Here is a 13,977-nt window from a genome sequence, read left to right on the forward strand (position 1 = left end):
GGTGAGTTTGGAGGTTGGATAGAACGACTAGAGGATGCCCTAGAACGTTTATGAGACATGATTTAAGATAATCGGAATGGAAATATAACTTGTAATTTTAAAAACATATGTATGCAAAATAATCAATCCCAAAACTCAATTGAGTCCTCAATATTTCAAGGTTCTTTATACCAATCCTAATGGGCAAAGTTTTTGAAAACTCTTGAAAAATAAGGTTTTGAAAATCAATATATGTATAGTTTTCATAACAACAACATAATTCAATCAAAACACAATTATTTGAAAAATAATTTTTTTAATATTTCAAAAATTTCAAAGAATTTTGGAAAATTCTTGTTTTTTTTGATGAAATTAGTTGTAAAATCTAGTTTCTAATAACTAAACAATCAATGTCCGATCTAAAGTTCAACCTATAACTAATTAAAACTAGTTCTAAAATCAAAAATTGATGAAATAGAAGTTTTAGAAAAATACCTTGAAGAATTTCATATTTGAATGAGATTAGATGAAGTTTGCACATTTTTGATGATTCCAACAGGTTTAGGAGATGATATTTGAAGAGAATTTTGATTAAAAACGTTGTCTTGATGAAATATGGAGATAGAGAGAGAGTAGAGAGGAGAAACATCGTGAAGAGAAGAAGAGAGGGTTTGAGTTTTGGGGTGTTCTGCCCGTGTTAAAAACCAGAACCCCAGGGGGAATCAGTTCCCCTTCAAAGGGGGAATAGGTTCCCCTTCAATGGGGGTATCGATTCCCTCTGCACTAAAACTGATAAAATCTGATTTTAAACACTCAAAATGCTAAATTAATTTTCTCTAGTGATATTGGCAACTCATATATTGAAAATTAATCATGTTCAATCAATCAAATTTATCATTAAAAATTATTTGAACATAAAGTTAATTTTCACCAAGAATCATAAACTCCCCCTAACTAAAAGCAATGAATGCAATCAAAAATTACTATTATATGCATTTTTTATTTATTCTTAAAAGTGCTAAATTTATTTTAAACACTAAGTGAAGATAGGTCAGTTAAACCTAATTCTCTCCTAAGTGTCCAAAAACGTTCCTTGTCTAAAGGTTTTGTAAAGATATCCGCTAATTGATGCAAAGTATCAACGAATTCTAGAACTACATCTTCCTTAATGGCATGGTCTCTAATGAAATGATGTCTTATTTCAATATGCTTAGTTCTAGAGTGTTGGATGGGATTTTTAGTGAGAAAAATAACACTAGTATTGTCACACTTGATAGGAATGGTACCTACTTCAATTCCATAATCAAAAAGTTGTTGTTTCATCCATAAAACTTGTGCACAACAATTATCAGCTGAAATGTATTCGACTTCAGTGGTAGATAATGCAACACAATTTTGTTTCTTTGAAAACCAAGAAATCAACATATTTTCAAGGAATTTGCAAGTACCAGAGGTGCTTTTCCTATCTAATTTGCGGCCTCCATAATCCGCATCAGAAAAGGCATGCAAGCTAAAGCTAGAGTCTCTAGGATACCAAAGTCCTAAACTAGGAGTGTCCTTAAGGTATCTAAAGATTCTCTTAACAGCTAGTAAATGTGATTCCTTAGGGCATGATTGAAATCTAGCACATAAGCAAACACTAAACATAATGTCCGATCTACTTGCAGTTAGATAAAGCAAAGAACCAATCATTGACCTATAAAATTTAACATCCACATATTTACCTCCTTCATTTAAGTCAAGCTTTGTTGATGAGCTCATTAGAGTGTCACGAGGTTTCCTATTTTTCAGTCCAAACTTCTTGAGCATATCTTTGACATATTTAGCTCGATTGATGAAGATGCCATATTTTCTTTGCTTGATTTAGAGTCCCAAGAAAAATGAAAGCTCTCCCATCATGCTCATCTCAAATTCACTTTGCATTAGCTTAGAAAATTCTTGGCAAAGAACGTCATTAGTAGAACCAAATATTATATAATCAACATAAATTTGAACTACTAATAAATCTTTACTTTATGCTTTAAAACAATGTAGTGTCAACCTTCCCTTTTGAAAAACCTTTTTCAATTAAAAAGTTTGACAATATTTCATACCAAGCTCTAGGAGCTTGTTTTAAACCATAAAGTTCTTTTGTCAATTTAAGAACATGATTTGGAAATTTTAAATCTTCAAAACCAGAAGGTTGTTCCACATACACTTATTCCTTTATAAAACCATTAAAAATACACTTTTAACATCCATTTGATATAATTTAAATTCATGAAAACATGCAAATGCTAATAACATTCTAATTGCTTCCATCCTAGCTACGGGAGCGTATGTTTCATCATAGTCTATGCCTTCTTCTTGAGTATAGCCTTGAGCAACAAGTCTAGCCTTGTTTCTCACTATATTACCACTCTCATCAAGCTTATTTCTAAATACCCATCTAGTACCTACAGTAGATTTATTACTAGGCCTTTCAACTAATGTCAATACTTTACTTCTCTTAAATTGATTTAACTCTTCTTGCATAGCCATAATCCAATATTCATCATTTAATGCTTCTTTAATATTCTTAGGCTCTATGCATGAGATAAATGAAACATAATTACAAATATTTCTAAGAGAAGATCGAGTTGTTACCCCTTTGGATGGATCACCTATAATATCACCATCTTTGACATAGTTGTACTCTCTTGGATAAGATACTTGCTTTTCTTCAATGGTTGGATTCTCGAGAGGATCATGAGTTTCCTCATCTTTCATTTCTTCCTTTGATGATGGTTCTCTAACATCATGTCTAACGTCATTTGTATTTATAATACCTACATCATCATTCAAACAAGAATCCTTCCTCGGAAGGAGATTATCATCGAAAACAACATGTATAGACTCTTCTACAACCAAAGTTATTTTATTAAATACTCGATAAGCTTTAGAATTTAAGGAATAACCCAGAAAAATTCCTTCATCACTTTTAGCATCAAATTTGCCAAGATTGTCTTTACCGTTGTTTAAAACAAAACACTTACATCCAAAAGGATGAAAATAACTAATGTTAGGATTTTTATTTTTGAAAAGTTCATATGGAGTTTTCTTTAAAATATGCCTAATCATTGCTCGATTGATAACATAACAAGCGGTATTTGTGGCTTCCGTCCAAAAATACTTTGGCAAATTGTTTTCACTAAGCATGGTTCTAGCCATTTCTTCTAAAGTTCGATTTTTCATCTCAACAACTCCATTTTGTTGAGGGGTTCTAGGTGCTGAAAAATTATGGCTAATACCATTAGAATTACAAAACTCAGTAAATCCAAGATTTTCAAATTCAGTTCCATGATCACTCCTAACACTAGTTATAGAGTAACCTTTTTCGTTTTGGATTATTTTTGAAAACGTGATGAATTTTTCTAATGCTTCATCTTTAGTACTTAAGAATAGAACCCAAGTATATCTAGAATAGTCATCTACCAAGACAAATGCATATTGTTTTCCACCCAAGCTAGTAGTTCTAGATGGCCCAAAAAGATCTAAGTGGATCAATTGTAATACTCTACTAGTTGACACATCGTTAATGGATTTAAAAGAAACTCGCTTTTGTTTTCCTTTAGCACAAGCATCACAGATTTTATCATTATCAAATTTTAGTTTAGGCAGCCCTCGAACCAATTCTCCTTGAACTAACTGTTGCAAAATACTCATACTAGCATGTCCTAGTCTCCTATGTCATAACCAACTATCATGCTCATCCTTAGCAACTAGGCATAACTTAGTCATTTCTATGGAGTCTAAATGCACCATGTATATGTTTCCTATTCTATGACCAACAAGCATAATCAAAATAGATGCAATGTCAATCAATTTTGCAAACACTTAATTTTAAAAATAAGACATTGTATCTTTTGTCAAATTTATCTAATCGGATTATGCTTTAATCCATTCACATACAAAACATTATGCAATGTTGATTATCAAGATTAAAAGCACATGCATAAAGTTTTTGAAAATGTTATGCATTAAAAAAAGCTATGCATAAATATTAAGAAAAATTTAAGGTCAAAATTTTGTAAAACCAAAGTTCTTGAAAAATCGATGTCAATTGTTAAAGAGATTTCAATTACATTTTAAAAACCAATTTTGACCCAAAAAAAATTAATATGATGAACTAGAGTTTATAAAACATTACCAAAAATTATTATGTTCATCATACAATATTTTTCAACATACATGAGATAAAATATAATCATTTAGAATTATTCAACATTTAAAACCTCATGCATGCATAAACTAAATGAGCTACCAAATAAAATAAAAACATTAAGTTTAGAGGTTACCCATTCATATTTCATGTGTGGCTAGAGCATCTTGAATATCATCATCTTCATCACCATTGCTCCCACACACCTACAAGAGACATTAAGTAGATTTTGGTATCCAAATTGCTTTGGATCCTTTAACATTAGTTTCAATACCTCTTGTTCCTTTTGGAACCCATACTTGTCTAATTTTAAATCATTTTCCTTTCTTTAAAGGACAAGTATGTTCCTTATGACCATGATAATGACAATTTAAACATATTGTCATTATTGAACTAGATGAATTATTTAAAATTATCTCTTTTTCTTTTGTTAAGCATTCAAGCTTAACTTTCAAATCGAAGTTTCAATACTTTCAAATTTCATTTTTGAAAGCTCTAAATCCTTCTTCAAGATTTCATTTTGATTTTTAAAATCCATTTTCGTTTCTAGAAGAAGTTTGTTTAATTTGAAAATTTCTTTTTCAAAGTTTTCAGAATTTATTTTTGAAAGCTCTAACTCCTTTCTCAACATTTTATTTTGATTTTTCAAGTCTGTTTTAGCTTTCAAAAGAAGATCATTTTTAGCAATAAATTTAGAAATTAGATTTTTATATTTGGAGTTCATGGTCTCAAACTCCGAAAATAGTTTATCATAAGCTTCTTGTAACTCATTAAAAGATTTTGAATTTAATCTATTTGAGTTAGAAGATACCTTTGGCTCTGTGAGAGCTAATAGAGACATCATCTTTATTGGTTCTTCTTCTTCCTTGTCTCCATAGATATCCTCAAGCTTATCCCACATCTCCTTGGCATTTGAACAAGAAGAAACTCCTTTATATACATTAGGATCAATTGCACAACACAACATGTGCATAGCTTTTGTATTTTGTTAAGCTTTCTTCCGTTCTTGATCACTCCACTTCTTTGCCTTCTTTGTAGGAGAAGAATATCCTTTCTCGATCATCATCCAAGCTTCCATATCAAATGCTTGGATAAATATCATCACAAGTTTCTTCCAACGACGATAATTTGTTCCATTGAAGTGTGGAGGCACGTCGATTGGTCTGGATTCTTCCATGGAGAATGAACCGAAAGTAGACGCCATTTTTATCGATTTAACTCTTCCCGGATCTACTCAAGAGGCAGTTAAACCTTCAAATGAGTCAGGCTTTGATACCAATTATTGAGTTAATCAATCGACGGAATCGACCAAGAGGGGGTGAATTGGCAATTAAAATTTTGTGGAAGCTTTTGCAGAAAATTAAAAGTAATTGCACAACGATTTAGAGTGGTTCGACTTTCTCAATCAAAGTCTACGTCCACTACCTTAACTATCCACACTAAGGATTTTCCAACAAATTCACTAATTTGTTCTTTCTTTTGAGGTCAAAGAGATAACCTTACAACTCCCTCAAGAATATACCCCAATTCTTGAGAACACTCTTTCGCAAAGAGAAGATTACAAATTTGCAAACTTACAAGGAAATCCTCACAAGGAAAGATGTTTGCACAATTCTAAAACAAAGAAAAGAACACTCAAGAATGAATACAATTGAGTACAAGTAGTGTTCTTGAAAGAAAAATGAATATTGAATGAAAAATAGGCTTGAAATGCACAAACTTGATGTTTGATGTTTTCTCTTTGATTCTCTCTTGATTCTAGTTGCATGTTGTTTCTTGTTGTTGATCAATGACTTCTAAGCTTGTTTAAATACACCTTTAATTGATTCTGAACGTTGGGGATTATTAGTGGAGATATTGGAGTCGTTTAAGTGTGAAAACAATGAATAAAACAACTTGGAGCGTGGGGGAATAGGTACCCCTCATGGGGAATCGGTTCCCTAAGTGTAAAATTCAAATATTTCAATCGTTGATCAAGGGGAATCGGTTCCCTCTGGACATATTGGAATTTTTGGCTTTGAAAAGGTTCGAAATACTTTGTAAAATTATTTTGAAATTATTTTAAGATTAAAACTTAATTTTACACTTGAGTAAGGATTAAAAATGACATTTGAAAGATTTGGAGTAATATTTTGATATTCGAATAATTATATCGAATATACTTAGAAAATATTTTGGAAAATCTTAAAATTCATTTATCTTAATTTGTTATATCGAAATATCAAAATGTATTAAACAAGCTATATGACCATGAATTTTGTAAATAGGAACAATTTAAGTGCTATGTGACTATGAGTATTTGAATATGTATCAATGTGATGTGATATATGAGGTCATATGAAATATTATATGACTACGTAATTATATGGAAAAGAATATATGTGCATGTGAATTATATGAAAATGAACTACGTGACTGGATGTGATCTTATAAAAATTGATAATGAGCTATGTGAAAGAGCTATGAGACTATGTGTATATGTGGTATGAATATGTGAATGCATAATAATATGAATATTACTGCCCATGTTATGTGTCATGAGAGCTAGAGGTTTAGTTGGCATGCCAAGAGTCGAGGGTCTACGCGGTCCTTCGGGACATATATGTATTCTTTGGAACATGTGTGAGGTCTTTTGCGACACATACTTGATCCTTAGCATATGTATATGATTCTTAAGGAATTTTCTACGTGGTCCTTAGGGACATCTTATATGGCACTTCGGTGCATTTCTACGCGGCACTACGGTGCAATTCTACGTGGCACTTCGATGCAATTATACGAGCTGTGGTGACAGCATTAGTGCACAACCTCTATAGACTCACATATCTATAGTTCTCACATGTGTACATGGGTTAATAAAGAAGATGATATAAAAGAACCTTGTATGATATTATGTGCTTTGTTTGTAATCTTTATGGTGTGAAATGATATATGTGATATGATGAGGTATATATATGTATATAGCTTGGTTAAGAAGAATAGGTACAATAACTTATGACTAAAAGATAAAGAACGAATATAAGACTATTAAAGAGATAATAATAACCTTATTACATACGATTTATATGCCTTGTGTTATGAAATATGTGACCAGAATTATATGATGATATGTGTGTTTCTTTGTGAAACAATAGGTATGTGTATGATATACAAAATGTAATAAGTATAATATATATTAAACATGAGTAATAATAATAGGTAAAATGAAATGGTATGTATATGTATATATATATATATATATGTGTGTGTGTGTGTGTTTATGTTTGGATGCATTCTATAGTTTATCATGATTATATGAAATGTGCATAATAAGAATTAGTTATGATATGCTATAGTCAATTTATTTATGCCTCACTAAGTCATCGGCTTAGCGTTTGAGTGTTTCACACGCAAGTTATGGAAAGTGAAAAGAGAAGCTGAGAGGAGCAAGACAGGTCAGCATCTCCCTTACAAAATTTCAGATCAGAAAATAAATAATTTAAATGTGTTTGGTTAATTGGAATATAGTTGGCATGTACTAATTGATTGAGTTGAATATGCTCTGATCGATTTTGATTATTTTGGTTAATTTATGTAAATAAATTGCTTTTATTTTAATGAAAGTTTTAAATTTTCTTTGAATTTTGTCAAGAGTCAAAGTTTGAAAAGTCAATGTGACACCTCAGACTCGTATTCGGGTCGGGTACGGGTTGGGGGTTTTACAGATTGTCTTGTTTTAAGATTGACTATGTATTGTTGAACTTTTTAATATAATTTTTAGGGCGTTGATTGTCTTGTTTTTAAGATTGTTAGTTTGATATATTTATGGATTGTTATTTTGGTTGTAATATATTAGTTTAATATATTTGTGAATCGTTACTTTAGAACTATTTCACCCAATATTTTGATATTTTTGTAAAATTTGTTGATTTATGTTTATAATAAGTTCTGTATAATATTATTAGATTTTACATATATTTTAAAAAAATAAAGTAAATGTTTTGCTGAGCTTAACGAGCAACGAGTCGAGTAATGATTTTTCTAATGAGCACAAAATGAACAAAATTGATTCTTGTTAAGTATTGAATTTAATCGAATCAAACACTGTTCAACTCGTGCTCAATTCGTTTAATAAGCACCCCTACGTTCAATTATTATTAGAAATTTTCTTAAATTATATATATGTTTTCATAATTTTGAAAAATTAATAAAATTTTAAACCTTTTTAATTAGTTTGCATCATCTTTTGAATTAAACTCTTACTCTAATTTCAAATATAAAATAAAAGATATATGTGATTTTGTTCTTATGATTAAGTATTCGATTGATATATAATTTCTTTTTATTAAAAATAAATTAATATTTTAAGAAAAAAGTGTAATAATTTGGATTCTTTTAGAAAGAAACATAAAATTTCGTTAAAAACCTCATTCATAATCGACGTTAAACAAAGTTCAACGGCGAATCCCACTCCCTTTCTCCGTTGAGTCTGCTGAAGCTTTCACACAGGGAATTAAATTCGCAATTGAAAATGGATGGGAGGAAGCAATTATAGAAGGGGATACCATTGTAATCGTAAATAGGCTCGCAAACAACAAAGAAGATGTGTCTACAATCGGATTGTTACTCAACGAAGCTCGAAGGCTACTCGATTCCAATTATGATTTCAAGATCTTTTATGTAAATCGGGAGACAAATAGGGTTGCTCATAGTCTAGCCCAATGAGCTTTGTCGAATCCCAATCCAATGTGATTTTATTAGGACGAGCCGGAATGTATCAAATTGATTGTAATTGATGATGCCATTGGAATATAATGAATACCGTTTTTTCAAAAAAAAATCAGAACAATTACATATCCAATACAAACCAATTATACTAACAGCCACCATGCATATGAAACCCAGAAACATTGTAACTTATCAAAGTAACCAAAAGGGGATCACAATAAAATGTACTAAACTGAAATGTAAGGAAAAAAACTAGCAACAGCCTAGCAGCACCCCTTCCTACCATTCAACTGACAAAACACATCATAAACCGGTCCAAGCCTAACCATGAATAAACAAGCTCCAAAAACAGACAGCTCCAGCTCCCAACGATGTAGGACAGCGCAGTTGACAAAACTGTACAGGTATTCCTGAAGCAGACCATACGCTACATGCACCCAATCAACCAACCATGTAACGCCTTAAATCCAGGGTTAGATGTATTGAGTTAACCTGAGATGGGATTGGTTTAAATATCTAGTTTGTAGGAAGCATTGATCCAAATTAAAGAGGATTTAAGATTGAGGTAAGCCCAATAGTAAATAAAAAGGATGTTTTTAATCTACTGGTAAAATTGTAGGGACCAAAAAAGCAATTATACTCTTATTAAAAAATAAAGCTGAAATCCTTAAATGCTTGGTAATATCAGGTCTGATACACTCTGATATCAAGTCTGATACATTCTTTTTTTCTCAACTCCTCTTCAAATATTCATCTTCATAGTTCTTTCTTCCTCTCCAAAAACTAAGTAAAGGTAAAAACTTGGTAGTCTTGCAACCTTAGTTAAGCAATCTAAAGGTAAGAATCATGATCATTGAATCCCAAGCTTTGTATCAAGCTCTCAAGACACCTATTTCGCCATAATTGTAAGAAACTAGTTTAGAATGATTTTAGGAACTAGATGGTTCCAACCCATTTTTCAGATATTTTTAATTTATAAAAGTATTTTAAAACCCTCCATAATCTCTAACAATGATTAGTAACTTTTGTATTTGGTTTTGTTTAGTGCAAGAGGTTAAAGAAGACTCCTTAACTAAATAGAAGGAAAATTTTACTTTGGGCTAAACTTTTAAGTATATTTTCGTGAAAAGTGATGTAATTTAGGTAATTATTTTATATTTAACCCTTAAAATAATAAAAAGTAAATAATTTTCAACGGCCAACCGATGCTGACGTTCCAAAATCGCTTCCCTCCTCATTTCTCTCATTTCCTCCCATCAGATCTCGCTCTGCTTTTCCCTGAACCGGTATTGCTTTCATTTCAATTCACTAAATAAAATCCAAAAAACGGAAAATTTCTTTTTTACTTTTTTTTTATAGATGTTTACTTTTTATATTTGATTATTAACATCAAAGCTTTTTGTTGTCGTTGTTGTTGTTGGTCTAGGGTTTGGTTTTATTTTTTGTTTGATTCGATAATCTGCTTCTATTACCATGGCTGCTCCACCTGCAAGAGCTCGCGCCGATTACGACTACCTCATAAAGCTCCTTTTGATCGGTGACAGCGGTAATTATTTCTTATCTCTTCTATTTATATTGTACATCTTGATTTGAAATGCGATCTACTTGATGTGCATTGATTTTGCGAAATGTTTGCGTTCGTTGAAAGGATTTGATTTATTTATTTTTAGGGGAAAGCTAGGTGTGAGACCGTGATGTGTGTATTAAGACCATTACCTTAGATTACGCATAGGCTTATAAATTATCTTACGAAGATTTTATTGCAATAGCGAGGTTGATTGGAAAATAATGTCTGTTTTTATTGTGATTCTATGCTAAATTTCTATTGTTTTCTTTCTTATGAATATATTTGATGATGTATTGTGTCTTAGTATAGCTCATTGACATGGAAGTATTATTTGTCTCGATTAAAGTTTTGATGATTTTATATTGGAGCCAGTAGCATGTGCATTTGCATGAGAGAACCGTTGCTCAATTCAGGCCATGGCTGTTACAATTAGTAGCTGCCTATAATTTGGAACTGATAACTGATTACTTTTTTAAGGAGTTTTTCTTGATATTTTGTGCCTTCTTTTTGAATTTTAGTTCTGAAACTGAATAGTCTGTTTCCTTATGTTATTGTGTGGGCAGGTGTGGGAAAGAGTTGCCTCCTTTTGCGTTTCTCAGATGGTTCATTTACTACAAGTTTTATCACGACCATTGGGTAGGTTTTTTCGAATCGTGGTAACTCGTCTTATTATTGTTATGAGTATTGTTTCTAAACAGGGCATGTGGTTTGATAAGGCCGTGTCTCATTTTGGCAGGATTGACTTTAAGATAAGGACTATAGAGCTTGATGGGAAAAGGATCAAACTACAAATTTGGGATACTGCAGGGCAAGAGAGGTTTCGAACAATTACAACTGGTTAGTTTTTCGGTTTGTGGGCGTAACTGACTGGAAATGAATGGTCTGTTTAGAATTATAAATAACTTAGTCATAATAGCATGACTTGGGCATTGTTTTACTTGAGTCTGTTAATGTGAGCACTGTTGTGTCGTTTGACTTGCCATTTATTCTCACTCAAAAATTGTGAATTTCTATAACAGCTTTAGTTCAAGGTGGTTGCTGTTGCTTTGCCATTTTCCTACTCTCTGATTTTTAGTCTTTAGGAAATAGGAAGATAGGATTTTGTCTGCTACCATGGTTCACACAATTTTTCTAACCTGTCCGTTGTCATACACTTGAATTGTATGACATGACTTGGAAATAAAATTCTGAAGAACGGATGCTTACCCATTCATATTTTCTAGATTCTTGATTGAAGGTGTTCGATGTTAGCGTCATCTTTGAGGGTGTTTGAAAACTATGCCTCTCCATAGTATTTTACTTTTTGTCTCTTCAAATGTCTACTTTCGAATACTTGTTGAATTTTTTGTCTTCCAGGCCCTGGTTAACAGATAAGTTCAGTAATATTTTCTTTTCATGCAGCTTACTACCGTGGAGCCATGGGTATCTTGCTGGTGTATGATGTGACTGATGAGTCATCTTTCAATAGTAATTACTGAACTTTATATCATTTGGATTTTCATGCATAAGTTGTTCTACCTTACCTACCTCTGAATCTTTAGAAATGTGTATGTTTCCACCAATTCTTGTTCATCATTCAAAACTTTCTGTTTCCTAAGAGGTTGAAACATGAAAAGTTTATTCCTTATACATTAATTTGAAATTTTATTCTTTTTTCATTAGAATGATCTTATCAATTGAACAATACCCTTTATACTCAGACATCAGAAACTGGATTCGAAATATTGAACAGCATGCATCAGACAATGTCAACAAGGTTCTGGTGGGTAATAAGGCCGACATGGATGAAAGCAAAAGGGTTTGTTTCTCTTTCTCTTGCTCGCTTCTGTGAGGTTATCGCTTGCATTTATGGTTACCCTTCTTTTTGGCATATTGACCTGGTTCAGTTTCTTGTATTAAGTTGCTGAGGAAATTTTTTTCAGGCTGTCCCTACTTCAAAGGGCCAAGCTCTTGCTGATGAATATGGCATCAAGTTCTTTGAGACTGTATGGAATCTTTACTCCATATTTTGCTGTTCCCTTTTATGTTTAGTGATCTATCATATATGTACAAGAGCCAACCTGTCTTGCAGAGTGCAAAAACTAACTTGAATGTTGAGGAGGTTTTCTTTGCAATAGCCAGGGACATTAAGCAGAGACTCGCGGATAGTGACGCGAGGGTTGAGGTATTGTATCTCTCAATTTAAATTCTCTTGCTTCTGATAAGAAATGCATACTTGTTATAATTATGCAAATCATTTCCTTAAACACATTTAAAAACACTAGTTCCTAATGTGATAAGCATTGCATTCGATTTTACGTGTTTATTTATACTTATTGTAGTAATGTCTATTTTCTTCCTATTTGCAGCCAAATGCAATCAAAATTAGCCAACGAGATCAGGCAGAAGGGTCTGCAGCTAATCCTCAAAACTCAGGTTGCTGCGGGTCCTGAAGAAAGCTACTATTGACGATGAGCTCTGAAGGGTACATTTCTTCTCTCGAGAGCTCTTTCAGTTTGGGAAAACTAATTTCATTATAACTATATCGTTCATGTTTGTATGCTCCTGCTTATCATTATTTTTACATCCATAACTCTTTTGGTGTGAAATGATAGATCCTTGACATCATGCAACAAGTAATCATATTAGATTGTTCTTCCTAGATGACACTGTGCTTGAAAGCAAATATGTCTACCCACTTTGATATTTTGAGTTGAAGTTAAGAACCCCTTCACGCCAAGAATCAGACCATTGAGTTGGGTCTACTTTTCATAATTTTTAAAATTTGTGAGCGATTTAAGCATTCCAATATGCTTTTATTCAAGTTGAGCTGAGCTTAGCTAGGTTTTAATTGAGTTTTGTCAAATTTGAAAATTATGTAAATTGATAATTAATTAGCGCTTATAAATTTGCTTCCCTGACAGAAGTAACTTTAAATTGATAAACTGATGTTTACACAACATTATAAAGAAATTAAATCTCACATTTCAGCAAAATAGAAAAATTAAATCCATAAGGTTCCATGCGGATGCGGTGATACAAAGAAATACATAAAATAACAAGTATCTCTCTTTGAAGCATCGACTCCCTGCTTTTTAACATGTTTCCTATCCCATGTTTAGAAAAAGGCAGGTTCAGTCAGTGGTGCCGTCACCCATTGACAAGCTTCCCTCTTCTGTACACAAAAGAGATAAGCCTACCTTGCAACCCTCATACAGTCATATGCACGCAAAAGAGAAGCCTACCTTGCAACCCTCATACAGTCATATGCACGCAAAAGAGAACCCTACCCTGCAAATGAACATGGTCGTTTTACACAACTGTTCCATTTCATCCTTCCCATGTATACGTTGAAGCTCAACACTGGCAGGTAAAAATGACTGAAAAAGATAAGATTCGCACACGAGTAGAAATCCTTTTTATTTTAATCAACAACGAGTACTCACTAAATGTAGTTGCAACAAAAATGATGTTCGGGCGATTTATATCTATAGCAACTCGCAGAATGTTAGGTAACAAAAAAAGAGAAGCAATTTCAGTTAGAGACCTTACATTACCTTTCCAA

General features: G+C 32.3%; 1 protein-coding gene across 2 annotated transcripts; it reads left to right on the plus strand.

Annotated features, from left to right (window-relative positions):
- The first annotated feature begins 10,075 nt into the window (after nucleotides 1–10,075).
- LOC120154207 (ras-related protein RABE1c-like) lies at nucleotides 10,076–13,071 on the plus strand. 2 transcript variants are annotated; one of them, XM_039166027.1, is made up of 9 exons: nucleotides 10,076–10,152; nucleotides 10,293–10,412; nucleotides 10,997–11,069; nucleotides 11,170–11,270; nucleotides 11,835–11,900; nucleotides 12,134–12,231; nucleotides 12,356–12,418; nucleotides 12,505–12,597; nucleotides 12,782–13,071. In XM_039166027.1, the coding sequence occupies exons 2-9, from the start codon at nucleotides 10,340–10,342 to the stop codon at nucleotides 12,863–12,865; spliced, it is 651 nt and encodes a 216-aa protein (XP_039021958.1). In that variant the 5' UTR covers nucleotides 10,076–10,152; nucleotides 10,293–10,339; the 3' UTR covers nucleotides 12,866–13,071. The 2 variants fall into 2 exon arrangements, with proteins under 2 accessions (XP_039021958.1, XP_039021957.1); XM_039166026.1 differs by lacking the exon at nucleotides 10,076–10,152 and having other exon boundaries at nucleotides 10,199–10,412.
- The last annotated feature ends 906 nt before the right edge of the window (nucleotides 13,072–13,977 follow it).

This window comes from Hibiscus syriacus, unplaced genomic scaffold, assembly GCF_006381635.1.
Source record: "Hibiscus syriacus cultivar Baekdansim isolate YM2019G1 unplaced genomic scaffold, ASM638163v2 tig00111105_pilon, whole genome shotgun sequence".
NCBI lineage: Eukaryota > Viridiplantae > Streptophyta > Magnoliopsida > Malvales > Malvaceae > Hibiscus > Hibiscus syriacus.

Bases quoted from the DNA above. Each gene is read 5' to 3' on its own strand.
- LOC120154207 (XM_039166027.1), top strand. From the start codon at position 10,340: ATGGCTGCTCCACCTGCAAGAGCTCGCGCCGATTACGACTACCTCATA. The intron at 11,070-11,169 runs GTAGGTTTTTTC...TCATTTTGGCAG, and splicing joins AGTTTTATCACGACCATTGG to GATTGACTTTAAGATAAGGA. The intron at 12,598-12,781 runs GTATTGTATCTC...TCCTATTTGCAG, and splicing joins ATAGTGACGCGAGGGTTGAG to CCAAATGCAATCAAAATTAG.